Source organism: Azolla caroliniana, unplaced genomic scaffold (genome assembly GCF_043228905.1).
Source record: "Azolla caroliniana isolate FFs.n. ecotype wild unplaced genomic scaffold, voAzoCaro1.0.p SCAF_15, whole genome shotgun sequence".
In the NCBI taxonomy this organism is placed as follows: domain Eukaryota; kingdom Viridiplantae; phylum Streptophyta; class Polypodiopsida; order Salviniales; family Salviniaceae; genus Azolla; species Azolla caroliniana.
In genome coordinates, this window is record NW_028230450.1 from 11,106,027 (window position 1) to 11,121,348 (window position 15,322).

Consider the following 15,322-nt stretch of genomic DNA (forward strand, 5'->3'; position numbering starts at 1 on the left):
CAAAAGATAGCATCATCATATTATAATCTGCATCATTTAATTGATCAAATTTCCAAAGTGGTCTGAAGGCTGAACTGCCAAATTTAACTCAATGACCAAAGGGTTATATATATAGCTAGCAAACACAAGGGGAAAGGATCAATTTAAAAGGCTACAAGATGATCTATCTAGTGTCTTTTATTCCCCATGTCCATCTTGGATGCTTAAAAGTTTAGACAAATCAAATAAACAAAACCAGCCAATGAGCTCTACATAGAACTTGCTCTTTAATTTTCACATAGAACTCCAAAATACCACCAGGCTTAACTTTATTTCTCATATTGGCCCTAAGTTTTCATCATTTTCCTAAATTACCATCAAATCTACCTCAATCAATTATATGATCAATTTTATCCCATTCCGATGTGCTGTTCGAGAATTTGTATGCTATAGATACATTTCCTTTTTCTCTCTTTCAATGGTTGATCGATCATCAGCAATGCCAAAAAGCCTAGTTCTTCAAAGTTTTAACATTTTCGGACTTTACACATTTGGATCAAACAATATGATACTAAGGAATCCTTCAAAGGGAATCACAAGAAATATACTCTGATTCATTTCAATCAATATATTTTTCAAAAGACCATAAACGTATTTCTGAAAGATACAAACAAAAACACAAAAACAAGTTTGACGATTTGAGCAGTTGAGAAAATTATTATATCTATGATATTGAAAAAAACACTTCTTGTTGCATCTTTAAAACATCATTTTCATATATATATAGAGGGTTTGGAGTTTTAGGGCCTAGGGCGAAGAGAATAAGACCCATTAAACAACACTAGTTCTTCAGGTAAGATGTATTTGCTTTTGTATCAGTCAGTGTTGTGGTTTGTATAGCTTTCCAAGAAGAAAATCATATTTCCTTTATTTGCAATTGGAACACATACAACTGCGCTTCATCAAGCCCAACTATGATCGGGTACTGAAAGTAATATGCAAACTTACATAAAAAAGATACTAGTCCTTGGTTTATTTCTTTCAGACACCTGTTAGGTTTATCAATTCCTGGACAACACCAGGATCAGCAAGAGTACTTATGTCTCCTAGCTCGTTAATTTCTTTTGATGCAATTTTCCTTAAAATTCGGCGCATAATCTTCCCACTTCTAGTCTTTGGAAGTGAGGGTGCCCAATGAACTTTATCAGGGACTGCGAACCCTCCGATCTTTAATATTAAAAACCATAACGCAACAAGAAGAAAATAAGCTAAAAAACACATTGTACAATTTTGATGACGTGGAAATCAAAAGTGAAACCCAGCATTCAATGAAATAGGGAAAAGCTACGAAATATCCAGGTTTTTCTTTGTTTCCTCAAATGTTCCTGTGTTTCTGTTATTTCCCAACTGACCTTGGTCAACCACCAGTCAAGCAATTATAAAATCAATTCATTGTAATTGTATTGCAGAGAGGCATGTGGCAATACAACAGAAACTTAGGGGCATTTGGGAAATAAAGAACATCTCAGGTATTCGAGCCTTTTTCCCAATAAAATAATGTCATTAGATGTGACACAAACCTCGGTACGAACAGCATCTCGGAGACTTGAACGAAGTTCCTCGCTGTACGGGACCCCTTCTGTCAATGTAACAAATGCATATATGCATTGTCCTTTAACCTGCAAATAGAGCCAGAAAAACGTGTATGCATATTACATGCATCTCTGTAAATCCTAATCACAATTCTTATCTAGAATTAATTGGATTTTATATAGCCACACGTGAAAGGTTTTACCTCATGCTCAACTCCCACAACAGCTGCCTCAGCACACAGGGGGTGAGAAACAAGTGCAGATTCTACTTCTGCTGTTCCAATGCGATGACCACTATGATAGACAATATATACCACAGCTCAGGATAGGTTTATAACAAATATAGTGTATCAGACACTGCACAATCTATTGAAGTGAGGACAACATGATAGATTTTGGCATTAAATTATTTCCCAGAAAAAAACATCATGATAGTACAACAAAAAAGATTATCAACATCCAAGATTCTCCGCAATGGTTTTTCATCGGTCTTTTTAAGAAAAAACAAGCATAGAGCTTTCTGAACTTATTCATTTCGAAAAAGTTCTGGTCATCATCCATAATCAAACGAACATACAAAGTTCTGGTCAACATCCAAAATGCCTAAATCTATAAAACATTTTATAATTAGATTTTCCATTGCATACCTCACATTAATCACATCATCAACTCGGCCTGTTAGCCAATAATATCCATCTGCGTCCCTGCAAAAATGTTTAACAAGAGTTCAGTAGAACAATATTAATTTCTATGACCTTCATACAAAATCAATGGTATATATATACCTGTGACATCCATCACCAGAAAAATAGAATCCTTTGAATGGTGCATAGTATGTGGTCTCATATCGTGCATGATCTCCATAAAGTGTTCTGAAAGTACCAGGCCAGGAGCGCTTTATACAAAGGTATCCATTGCATACACCATCTAGTTCATTCCCATTCTCATCAACAAGAGCGGGCTATTCAAGCAAAATTTACATCATTAGAATCATCATGATTTTCTATTATCTTACAATATGCATCAAACCTAAATGGGTTCCATTCATGCTCTCCCTATGATTCTTAAAAAGGACTTTGTACAGAGTGAAACCATATTCGTATCTCTACTATCTAGAATATTGATACCTGGATACCAAAGAAGGGGAATGTTGCAGACCCTGGTTTCAGAGCCCACGCACCAGGCAGAGGTGTTATCTATGATAAAAGTAAAAACTAAGTTAGAGATTCCAGTGATGTAATAGTCCAGTGAGAGTGTATTTTACAGTATAATAGATGGCAGTTCCCAACAAAGCTCTAACGCAGATTTCTTAATAGGAAAATCAAAGAAATATAGATGAAAGCAACTCCATGAAATTTTCAACAAGGTAGAATTAGTTACAGCATTCTCCACTGATTAACTAGGAACTTCAAAGTTGTGATACTGGAATCTTTTTCCCTACATATTACAGAGGTTGCAACTCTGCTGGGCCAAACTGTGTGGCCTCTCTTTAATTTCCAGAGGCTTCAGATTCCCTTTTTAATAATACTTCTCTTTCTTTTGCTGATTCACCTGTCACTAATTCTGCTCTCAACAAAGTAACAATCACTTTTTCTCTAGTTTAACCTTCTTGCTAATTGAAAGGTGTGGAAATGAGTGGATTGTCAAATACTTCCAAGACTCGCTCTTGGCCTTGGCGTGAACCCGTGAATTCAGCCTGATTAAGGGCAAAAAATGCAGAAATAATTGGAGGTATTCAGGACAATATTGATAAGAATTCCTTTTTTAATGGAGATAATTGGGAATTATTGGGGAGAAATTTTGAGAATCGATTCCCAGTTTTGATTATCCAAGAACAAGTCCAGAATAGAATTGATCATTAATATTTTGTTTTCATAAGGACAGATAAGCACCTCCATAGATTCTTATCATAGACATTACTGATGAGGAAAGAAGAAACTCCACGTAGTAGAAAAATGGTAAGACAAAGAATAAAACTGGTAGCATACCATAAAACCTCCTGTTTCAGTTTGCCACCAAGTGTCTGAAATTGGGCAACGGCTATCACCGACAACTTCATAGTACCACCTATGTTTAAAAGAAGTAATCAATCAGGGGCATTTAAAATGTTCTACACTTAAAATCCAAATCCCTATCTCTTGATCTGAATATCAATGAGAAGGGGCGCATACTTCCAAGCACTTGGATTAATGGGCTCCCCAACAGTGCCAAGAACCCTCAATGATTTCCGAGAATATCTTTTCACTGGCTGTGATCATCAAACGAAATAATATTCTGTGGTAAATTACCATGTTTCCATTGACAACTGGTTAGCCATGAGTGCACGAAGTGTTATACATGCTTGATCTTGCATGCGTGACTTCTTGCCCCATTTATATAAAATAGTGTACTCCTATCTCAGAAGATCCAAACTTAAAAAGGATAGCAAGGAAGTCACCTCTTCCCCAGATCGCATCAATGAACGTATGGCAGTAGGTGCAGTATAAAAGATAGTAACATTGTATTTGTCAACAATTTCCCAGCAACGTCCAGCATCTGGATAATTTGGTACCTGTTTGTCTCCCAGCATATTTTAATATATTGCCTTACTGATCATAAAGATCTACATACAGATGTCTTGAGTTTTACTTACACCCTCAAAAACTACTATTTTCGCTCCATTAAGCAAGGGGCCATAAGTTAAATAGCTATGACCAGTGATCCAACCACAATCTGCTGTGCACCTATATTTGTAATGCCATTTTCAGTTTGCATTTAGCTTCAAACAAAGGTTGTAAAACTAAAATTGATATTCACACAAAGATTAGTGGTTTTCCTAGAAATTAAGAGAATAAAAAGCATAAAAAACTTAAAACAATGTCATGGCAATAAGAAATGCATTCATAATATACTAAACATAGTGATAAACGTAAAGAAAACAATCATGGGCAACTGAGACAAAAACAGACCAAGATTGAGTGCTTCCAAACCACATCCCAACAACCACCACGAAAAATTAGAGTTAAAACAGGGAAAGTGTTTCTTGGTTATAGAATGTATAGAAACATAGATGCGGACATATGAGAATAGAAATCTACAAATATTCAAACAGAAGTCTACAAATACAAGAAAGGCAGGATACAATCGCAAAAAAACACTGTGAAATATAGGAGATTTTACAATAGAAATATCTCTAATTGGAGGTAAATGAAGCAAGAACAAAATCATCCTAGAGCGTAATAATAAAGTTCAAGTGAGAAAAATCCCAACATGAATCAAAACAGTTTTTTTCATGATGTGTCTACAAGAATATCCTTTGGTTGATAAATGAAGCGAAGAACAAAAATAAACCCTAAAAGCACAATAATAAAGTTTAAATGAATAGACATGAATCAAGAGTTTTCCTTCATGATAATACTGCAACAATACCCTCTTCCTGACAGAAGTAAATGAAATGAAGAACAAAATCATCCCAACATCATCATGATAAAGATCAAGAGAGGAAATTCTCTACAGAGATGAGCATATCCAAGTAGACCCAATAAAATCATTATAAATGTGGATACATAACATATGTTCATGTGCGTCCCGTGGTTTTGGCCTTAAAAAACCACAAATACCCAAGTAGTATTCTTGGCTCACCAATTGGTGCTCGTAGCGAATAGCATCTAAGGGAGTTAAGAATAAATGCAAACTAGCACACACTACTTTATATAAACGTTCGGGCCGTACACATTCGACTTGCATGAGTCAACTCCATAGCCAAGGCTTGTGATCTAAGCATGACAAGACATAACCTAGTTGGTTAGGGATTATATCCAAGAACCCGACATACAAGGTGAATACAATATATATCTAGCACATTGGGCATAGCATGGCCAGGATTGCAAGCCTTGTGCACACATAATACCCAACTAGCAATATGTCCAGCAGTTTAAAATGCGACACTAGCTCATCAAGGGCAGCAGATGAAACAAGGTAAGTTTACCCAGCTTCCTTGGGACCTCGTCACATTTTTCTTATATTTATTGATTCGAGAGTTCACCACAGTTGTTCATTGTGCTGGGCTTCTCTCAACATTGACTGAGATAATATAGCTGAAGTATTTGTATACAAGGGTACAACTATAGAATTAGACTCCTTAGCAATTTACAAAAATCACAATAACATCACATAATATGCCAGAATGGCTTATCAGCAATCAAGGGATTTGTTTAAATCAAGCTTTACTAAAGGAAATAAAAATATTAAGGCTAGAGTTATTCAGAATCAGAAAAAAAACACAGATCTAACAAACAGTGAGAATCTATCAAATAAAATACATGTACGAAATTCAAAAATAGTAAAGAAGATCAAGATCATGCGTATGGTATACACTTTATAATGCAGGTTCCAAAAAATCAATGCATATAAGGATAGTAAGAAAGTTCCTGGAGCTACAACAAAAAACAGTCTGGTTAACCCTGAACTGCATATGACAAGAAATAAATGCATTTCAATGCACTTTCTTACCAGTACACATCATCAGAATGAAAATCAAATGCATATTTGAATGTTGTAGCTGTATATATCATATAGCCACCTGTTGTATGCAAAACACCCTGCAGTAATCCATGCAATATGAGCAATGTTAGACTGGAATAAGTTGAACGTAGTTAAAAATCATATTTGACGCCATAGCATATCTTGCCTTTGGCTTCCCTGTGCTCCCACTTGTATACAGTAAAAATAGAGGATCTTCGGCATCCACCCACTCAACATTGCAAGTAGTTGCATAGCTTGGAATCACATCCTGTTAATAAATTCAACATCATGGATGAGAACTTTGTTACATGTGTACCTGTCAAATATGTTTTTTGTCAAAAATACTTGGGAATCACGATACTTCCATGTTTGCCAGTGCAATAAACTGAAGAGCATTGTGCATATTCAAAAAATGTAACTTTGGAATAAGACACACATATTCAATGGATCAAATGCATTATAAGTTAGTACTCCCGGATTCATGACATGAAAGCAAAATAATGAAGCAATGTTCAGTTAGAGAAATGCACACCTGCCACCAAATATCTCTTCCATCTTTCCAAGGTGTGCTCTCTCTTGATAAAGCCGCATCATTTGCATAAGTCAAACAAACATCTGTAGAGACATGGAAAATAAGTTTCCATAAAAAACTGAAGCAACTAGCTTATGTAAAAGTTGGAAGTTGACCCCATAAATATCAGTATCATCATGAACAACCCCCCATTGAATTAAAAACTGTGTCAACGTTAGTATAACTTTACCAACAGAAACACCATGTGCAAGGGAGTTTAATAGTGCTTCATCCACAATTGGCTTCAAACGAAGAACTTTAGGCCCTCTGCGTACTGCATTGCATGTTATTATAACTTTAGGCTTGCAATCAAGCACACGCTGTGCAAGAGATTCTGCAGAAAAGCCTGCAAATACTACCTTCATGGCCCCAACATATTAGGATTACATTCCTGTGAGTTTCATAAATTGACTAAAAATACTATTTTATCGAAAACTGTAACATAAGAGTAGCTTACTGAATGCACAGCTCCAATACGAGCACATGCTAGCATAGCTATAGGGAGCTCCAAAAGCATAGGAAGGTAAATAGCCACTGCATCCCCTTTTTTGACTCCTTTATCTTTGAGATAGTTTGCGAGCTGAAAAACAGATGTAAATGATGAACATATTCTTATTTCCACCCATTACAAAAAAGCGTTTCATAGATATGAAAATACCTGACAGACACGATCTAGAAGCTCTTTATATGTTAGGCGTCCATCTGAACCAGGATCATTACCCTCCCAAAAAAATGCTATTTCATGACCTTTCCCAGATTGAACATGTCGATCCAATGCATTGTAACAGATGTTTGTCTTACCACCTTTGAACCACTAGATCCATCACCAAAAAACAAGTTATTGACTAATATTATATCTTACAGTATGCAGGAAAAAGTGGTCATCATTCTAATAAAAATACTTGGAAATTTAATAATAGAGTATGCATGAAACTCAATATTACCTCTACTTTGATGGGGCCTTCTCTGATATCAAAGTTCTCTGAGTGAACTTTGCCATTTTCTTGTGGCCACATCTTTTCCCAATAAAACTCTGATGCGATTTCTGACCAAAAGCCATCAGGATCATTTATAGATCGTAGATACATTGCATCATACTGTGAAATGTCAGAAAAACAGAGCCTTAGCCAGAGGCTTCTCAACATATGATTTATACGAAAAGCGAGCGATTAGTTCCTGGATTTCTCCATAGGAAATTAATTTCTATGCCTTCTTTTCTACAGAAGAAAATAGGATGCAGTCGACTGGATGCATACAAAGTACACTGTCTCCTACTGTTAGCCAAACAAGGCAAAATTTAAAAACATTGATCGATGCATGGACATAAAACCTGCCCATTAACAAGTCAACGCTTGCATGAGTTATTGGAAATATTATGTGCATATGAATTCTTCAAAGCCAACATTGAAGACATGTGTGCTATGACCTTTTCTCAGTGACATTGAAGTACATTTGGACATACCATAAGCATGGAAAACCCTTGCTTTATTTGCATCACAACAGAGATGTTTCTGTACCAAAACCAGACAGTGAATTGCATTCATGGTTAAGGCCAGAATATATGTCAAAAAATTAATTCCACTCTACTAATGATGTTGGATTAGGTAGCAGTCAATGAGAGGAGCAAGAAGTTATGCTGGTCAAGTATGGAAGGCGAGAGATATAGCTCTTGGAACATTCTGTCATTCACAGCCTGTGAACTCTTGCAACCGTGCCAAGGTGAATTCATTAAGACAAGTTTAAGTGAAAGGTATTTTAGAATGAGCTAAGATAAACAAACCTTAATACCAAATGACTTTTACAAGGATATGCACATCACAGAGGTAAATATATTCTAGACCAGCCAGCACAGAACTCTCAACACCCAACTCGTTTACAACTTACGTAGTTTTTGTGTCCCAAAAGTCTTGATGTATTCATTCGACCACACTAGCAAGGGAGCTGTATTTGCCAGACATAGTGGTCCTACATTATCTATCATTGGATTACTATGCATGTTAATATAATTCTATTATGACAAGAAACTGCCATTGTCTTAGCTTTGACGTCTTTCCATAACCCAAACATAAGAAATGACATTGTTTTAGCTTTTGAGTTGTTCGATGGCACAAACATATGCAGTTTATGTAATGTGTAAATGACATGGTGTGCAATACCACCAAGGTTGATGAAAAGTAGAATATTCGTTACGGATCGCGCTCCTTTGTAGCGTGTTACTTGATATAAATAGAGCCCTTCGTAGTAGGAGTAGTGCGTGTCATTTTATTTGATGATATTCATCATTCTCGTTTGAAGGAGGCCATTTCAGAAGGCAAAAAAAAAAAAAAAAACCCTCAATGGAATACCCGCAGAAAGTTGGATATCAAAGCAGTGAAACACAAAACTCTATCCAGAGAACCGTGAATAAGTAACATGCACCCCCTAGTAACACACATTTTGACATTGAGAATGCATGGATTATCGAAGAACAGGAGACCATTTCTAGTCTTTCTTCCTTCATCTTTCACGGTCTTGACAAAAGCGTTATCTATGAAAGGCGGCATCGCACATGGAAATACATGAATACAGGGATCAGTCACTCGTCAAACTTGAAAGGTTTGTGAATCCGGAAAGGATTCAAGGTTCATATAGGGTTGAAGGGAACGGTCCCAGAATAGGATCAGAATGGATGGAGTCGATTGTTGAAACTACATACACACTGATTGGGATGGGGAAGAGTGAGGTTCTAAGACGGAGCAGTGATAATAATCAGAAGGAAGGGTCGGTCGGCACCTTCTCTTTAGATGAGACCAAAGCTTCGTCACGATGTAACCATCGATCGAAGTGGAAGAGCTCCTGGTGGTGATCTGATGTTGGCGTTTCTTTGAGGCGGGGGGGAAACGTATCCATGTTTCTCGAAGCTGCCAATTTGCCATGGCCGATGGTGGTGCAGGAAACGGGGGGGAGCACGCAGGAAGGGGGGCGGCAGGGGAGAGATATGAAGTGAAAGTCGCGACGCAGAAGAGGGGGAGAAAGAGAAGGAGAGGAATGGCAGTACGCATGAGCCATGGGGAGAAGGAGGAGGAGGAGGAGGAATTGTGCGTGCAGAGGGAAGGGGAGATGGAACGCAGAGGAAACCCTAGTAAAGGCACAACAGGGCCACAGAGCCCCACCATCGCCACCATATAAAGGAAGGGAAGGGAAGGGAAGGGAAGGGAAGGAGAGAAAGAGAGAAGGAGCTTATAACTTATAATAGTGTAATAGAATTGTCGTCTTTATTCGTCTTTCTTCTTTCTTCTTCTTTCTCGTCTCTCGTCTCTCTCTCTCTCTCTCTCTCTCTCTCTCGATACCCCGGGTTTAAACACTTTTAAGCATAATTTCTTCACGGTGATGGATGGCTCTACCGTGGCACGATGCAATAATATAGGCTCATCCGTTCGAAACATTTCAACCCGTGGAGCCCAACTATGTATAGTTTCCATTCTTATCCATAAAGAAACGTTTTTCTTTTTTTTAATTTAAATTTTCTTCTTTTTAAAGATGTTGACTTTTTGGTTCACATCGTTTTTTTGCCTTCCGATGGATGGTGTCATTGACCATTGCCAAGTTTTGAAAGCAAAGTTTGAAATGACAATTCCTCTATAGAAGATTTCCAGACATGGAAATCCATTCACACTTTATGCATTGGGGGGGGGGGGGGGGTGCGGGGCCCACTGCGATAGCTCCCTTCACTTACCTATATTATATATCTATGGGATGAATGGTTATTTTGACTTTCAAATCCCATTTTACATTATACATATAAATAAACCAATTTCAAAGTTCAAGATCACATTGGATCATAATGGGAAATACATTTTCAAAGCTTATGCTCACTTTCTACCTAAGAAGAAATAAAGTTTCAATGTTTAAGATCGTCATCAAAACAAACTTGAAGAGTTTGTGGGTGCGTGGTGGCATGTAATCATGACTTGTTGAAACAATAGCAATTTATAAAACCTTGATACACACACACACATCAACGAGAAAGAGCTAGATTCAACGATGAATTTTTCAATCGTCTGCAAGAAACGCAATAGTCCTAATGTCTTATTAAAATATTTTAGAACATAAAAGAGGTTTTGCTTTAATAAATTAACTCTAATAGAGTGTAATGACTAAAATATGATTCAATGTGCGGAAAAGGTCACTTATAACATATCATAACTCTACCTAGTTTCATGAATGATGTCCATTGTAGCACATCATATCTCCAAGTTACAATGTCGAGGTCTATACATTATCATTTACCCAAGGATTGTAATTTAATGACAATGAAACTTTGTTTCATCATCAAACATCCAAAGCATGTTGGGCTATGGTCATGAAATCTAAAGATGAATTTGACGGTATGGTTGATATGCCCCAACATAAAAAATGATTGATTTAAGGCAAAATATTGGCATTGGACAAAATGCAATGTCTCGAGAACCTTATAAATCATAGTAGTCAAGGTCTTGAGTATTCCTCAATCGATCACGCAATTAGATCTAGTTCGCGAATTCCTCATTTTCATCAACAAGCAAACATAGAAATGATATTAACCTTTAGAAACCGAAACCAAGGAGAGATGGGTTTCGATGTCAAGATTGTCATGCATTATTTCTTGGAGTGGTCTTCAATCACATTAAATGTGGTACCATCTATCTAGAGAGAGAGAGAGAGAGAGAGAGAGAGAGAGAGAGAACTCACATTGGCAAAATTTGGGGGTAAGTTGTAACCCATAGATATAGAGACAAGAATTAAAACTATCACATGACCCTTAGAGAGGGAGAGAGATATAGACTTGTTACAACTAGAGAGTAACACACATCCATAGGAAATTCAGCCTTTACCAAAATACCCTTTATATATATATATATATATATATGACCAAATTCCAAAAATAGCCCAATAAGATCGAAATCACCAAAAACACATCTCTCTCTCTCTCTCTCTCTCTCTCTCTCTCTCTCTCTATTGGGCTTCACATGGCCTTGCCTAGATCCGCCAAATAGACCCCGCTGGACATACAACCTTACGTACCGAGCCAATGTGCGCTCTCTCTCTCTCTCTCTCTCTCTCTCTCCAATAAGTAGGAGCAATGGTGGGAGTGAGGCAAACTAGTTGTTGCCCCCCTCATTCCAACACAACATATGCTGCATGCATGCATGCATGTATGTATGTATGTATGTATGTATGTATGTAGGGAGGGGGAGCAATGTGGGCAAGGAAAATTAGGAGGGGGTAGTTTGGCAATTAGAAGAAGCTATAAAGAAAGGGGGGGGGGGGGGTAGGTAATAAGTACATAGTGCGGTGGAATTAAAGGATTGAGCGAATTTGATTCAGTAATTAATTGAGAGAGAGAGAGAGAGAGAGAGAGAGTTGGAGTTGGAGTTATTTGGTGTGTGTTTGGTACACTTACTTACTTACTTAACTTTACTTTTTACTTACTTACTTACCTGGGCTTTGGAGGAGATGCGGGCGGCGGCAGCGCCCCTGGCAGTGAAGCGGTCCTGCTCCTCTGCACGCAGTGACTCACCCAGCACCAGCAATTCACCTGATGCTACATGGCGGAGGCCATGCCCATCCACAACATTATCATGGGCGGGGGCCGGGGCCGGGGCCGAGAGTGGCATAGGCGCCATGGCCAGCAGTGGGGAAGAAGACTGTTCGAAAGCAAACGAAATAAGAAAGAGAGAAGGAGAGAGAGAGAGAGAGAGTGTGTGTGTGTGTGATTGCTGCTTTCTTGTCTTCAGATTCTGTAGATCTAGTTCTCTATTCTTCTTCTTCTTCTTCTTCTTCTTCTTCTTCCTCTTCTTTTTGTTCTTTCTGTGTGTATAGCTTTTTATTGCGATCTTTGTTTTGTTCTTTTTTTATTATTATATATGAGGGGGGGGGGGAGAGTAGAAGAGAGAGCGCTCCAGCGCAAGACGACTCGACTCACTCACGTTCATATTTTGCTTCTAATGTTGTACATAGTACGCATCTTCTTCTTCTTTTTTGTGAGAAAAGAATGAAAGAGCGAGACTCGCGTTCATATTTTGCTTCCTCTTTCATTCGTCCCTTCACCTTCAGCATCTTCTCTCGTCTTCTTAAATTCCGTTATGTTTGGAAGTAAGTTTTGACCCAACCTCCCTCCCATTAATTTGATCCAAATTGCACTACTTTGGCCCCTCTCATCATCACAGGTCCCCCCTAGCATTATCTAACACCATCCATAAGCAAAAACCCATGATGTCATTATGGACGATTCTAACCTAGCTACTCTTGAAAATTCAAACATTGGGAACACTCCTTTGGCTCCGTGGTATATCTTGTATCTTTGATTGCGTGTTCCACCTCTTGATGCTTTGTGATATATCTCCCCAATATTCCAATACATAAAGTATTTGGACCTTCACCAAATTCCACATCCTAACTCAAATGACCTTCTTTCTAGTTGATTGTAGAGTTTGTAAAAGCCTTAGGTTGCATCCACGAAGATGCATATCCACCCTCGATGCCTAGCTTTGTCTTTCACTTGTGAAGCATGTACACATAGCATATGTATCCTGTAAAGAGTTATGTGCGGAAGCTTGTAGAAAACAAACACACCTGGTTGAGCCGGACAACGTAGTATGACAGACAGTTAGGAAAACACACAGAATGGAGATGGAGACGAAGTACAAAGAGAGAGACTGAGTATGTAGACAAAAACAAGTTCTATTCCAAAAAAATAATACTCCGTACATTCAATGTGCTCAAAGAGCACTTTATATACAAGCCTCTAACAGAAGGCTGACATAAGTACTAAATGCTCATTCATGAGCTCTAACACCTAACTTACCTATAATATTCCTATTACTAAGTGTCAGAAAATGGGACTGGCCACAACCGGTTGCCAAGCAACAATGAAGACTGAGAAGAACACGAAGAACATAAAACAAAAAACAGAAAAACACCGAGACACAATATTTTACTTGGAAAACCCTGAGAGGGAAAAAACCACGGGAGTCCACAAACTCCGAACAATATCACTATGGTAGGAGGAAAATACACAAGAGACTCTAAGGCAACAATCTTGAGCTCCTCTTCTTTTGACAGTGGTTACAACATAGTTACAACTCTCACTCTCTCTCCTACTCACTCTTGTTGCACACTCTGATACACTACTTACAAAAATGCACATACTTCTTTAGTTACAGTGCTAACACTCACACATAATGATTTGCCCTAGGTGTGTTTATAATAATACACACTATGGGCTATTTACAAATATAGCCTCTAATCGGTTATGGTTCGATCGGGTTTCCGGATGCCTGTCGGATGTCTTCCGGCCAAAACAGTTCTTCATCCGAAAACGGTTGTCTGATGTGTCCCATCCAGAGGGACTTGTTTCCCAACAAACTCCCCCTTCACTCTGGTATGGGGTGCTTTGACAATCCAACCTTTTACCGGCACGTGTTCAACTTCTATACTAACAACACCTTCGTCAACATGTTTGATTCGTTGTCATCCGTGTCAATCTTCACCAGGTGGAAATCCCTTTCTTCTACCCTCTCTCTAAGCCAGTGATATCTCCATTGGATATGCTTAGTTCTCAAGTGGTAGGCAACATTCTTTGCAAGGTGGATGGCGCTTTGATTGTTGCAATGAAGTCAGATTTGAGCTTGCTTCATTCCTAACTCACCGATGAAATCTCTCATCCATATCATTTGCTTGCCGGCTTTGACAACAACCATATACTCTGCTTCTGTGATCGATAAAGCCACAACCTTCTGCAACCTCGATTGCCATGAGACGGCTCCCCCTACATAAGTCATCATGTATCCGGACGTATACCAACTGGTATCAACATCAGCCGACATGTCGTGTTGGCATAAAAGGCCGACTCCTTCCAAATTGTATCCATCCAAGTGTGAACTCGTTAATAAGTTAGGGCTTAGTATATAAGCGAATACCTAACATTGTAATGAGTGATGACGAGTAGAGTATTGTATCTCTGAGAAAGAACGAAGTAATAAGAAGCTTTCCATTAAAGCTCCATCTGTGTAAGTCTCCACGCCTATTCTATTTTCTATATGTGTTGTTTGCTGTCAAGTATCAACGACAGATCCATACACGTTTCCACACATAACACTCGTACCCACAACTGGTATCAGAGCCGAATCTTTGCTGTTTGGCGGCAACAGACAATAGAAGAAGCTGAAAGAAAAGACCAAGTTAGAAATCTCAAGTTCACAAACAGAATATGGTTTCAACATCCGGAACAGGAGTTGAAATCCGAAAATTCGATGGCAAAAACTTTGCCTTGTGGAAGAAGATGATGCAGGGTGTGTTGATCATTCGAAGACAGGTCGAAGCCATTTGGTACAATGAAAAGCCTGCTTCAATGACAACCGAGGAGTGGAGATCAACGAACGAAATCGCACGCTCCACCATCCGAATGCATCTGGCCGAAAACTTCTATTTCAGCATGGCGAAAGAGACGACAACGTTCTCATTGTGGGAGAAGCTACAGGTCGTCTATGAGAAGAAGTCCTCATCTTCGAAAATGATCTTGATCAAACAATTGTTCAACATGAAGATGAAAGAGACTGATCCAGCAACCTCCCACATCAACACCTTCAACTGGGTGTTGTCAGAGCTCTCGTCACAAGGGATCAACTTCGAAGAAGAAGTGAAAGCCCTTGCCCTC

At 38.5% G+C, this 15,322-nt stretch overlaps 1 protein-coding gene across 2 annotated transcripts; it reads right to left on the bottom strand.

Annotated features, from left to right (window-relative positions):
- Positions 1–685: 685 nt before the first annotated feature.
- Positions 686–12,289, bottom strand: ACS (acetyl-CoA synthetase). 2 transcript variants are annotated; one of them, XM_087330912.1, is made up of 18 exons: positions 12,105–12,289; positions 7,590–7,742; positions 7,304–7,459; positions 7,103–7,225; positions 6,836–7,004; positions 6,607–6,689; positions 6,241–6,342; positions 6,063–6,151; positions 4,204–4,294; positions 4,009–4,122; positions 3,743–3,819; positions 3,560–3,638; positions 2,699–2,767; positions 2,357–2,532; positions 2,219–2,275; positions 1,775–1,865; positions 1,560–1,658; positions 686–1,206 (listed from the first exon to the last, which is right to left on the bottom strand). In XM_087330912.1, the coding sequence occupies exons 1-18, from the start codon at positions 12,279–12,281 to the stop codon at positions 1,021–1,023; spliced, it is 2,091 nt and encodes a 696-aa protein (XP_087187038.1). In that variant the 5' UTR covers positions 12,282–12,289; the 3' UTR covers positions 686–1,020. The 2 variants fall into 2 exon arrangements, with proteins under 2 accessions (XP_087187038.1, XP_087187037.1); XM_087330911.1 differs by lacking the exon at positions 12,105–12,289 and adding an exon at positions 9,418–9,578.
- Between the last annotated feature and the right edge of the window lie 3,033 nt (positions 12,290–15,322).

What these genes read in the sequence shown, in the direction of transcription:
- ACS (XM_087330912.1), bottom strand. Translation starts at nt 12,281, where the DNA reads ATGCCACTCTCGGCCCCGGCCCCGGCCCCCGCCCATGATAATGTTGTG. An exon ending in AAGGCCCCATCAAAGTAGAG is followed by an intron (nt 7,460 to 7,589) that starts GTAATATTGAGT and finishes TGATGGATCTAG; the next exon opens with TGGTTCAAAGGTGGTAAGAC. An exon ending in GTATTGGAGCTGTGCATTCA is followed by an intron (nt 7,005 to 7,102) that starts GTAAGCTACTCT and finishes GGGGCCATGAAG; the next exon opens with GTAGTATTTGCAGGCTTTTC.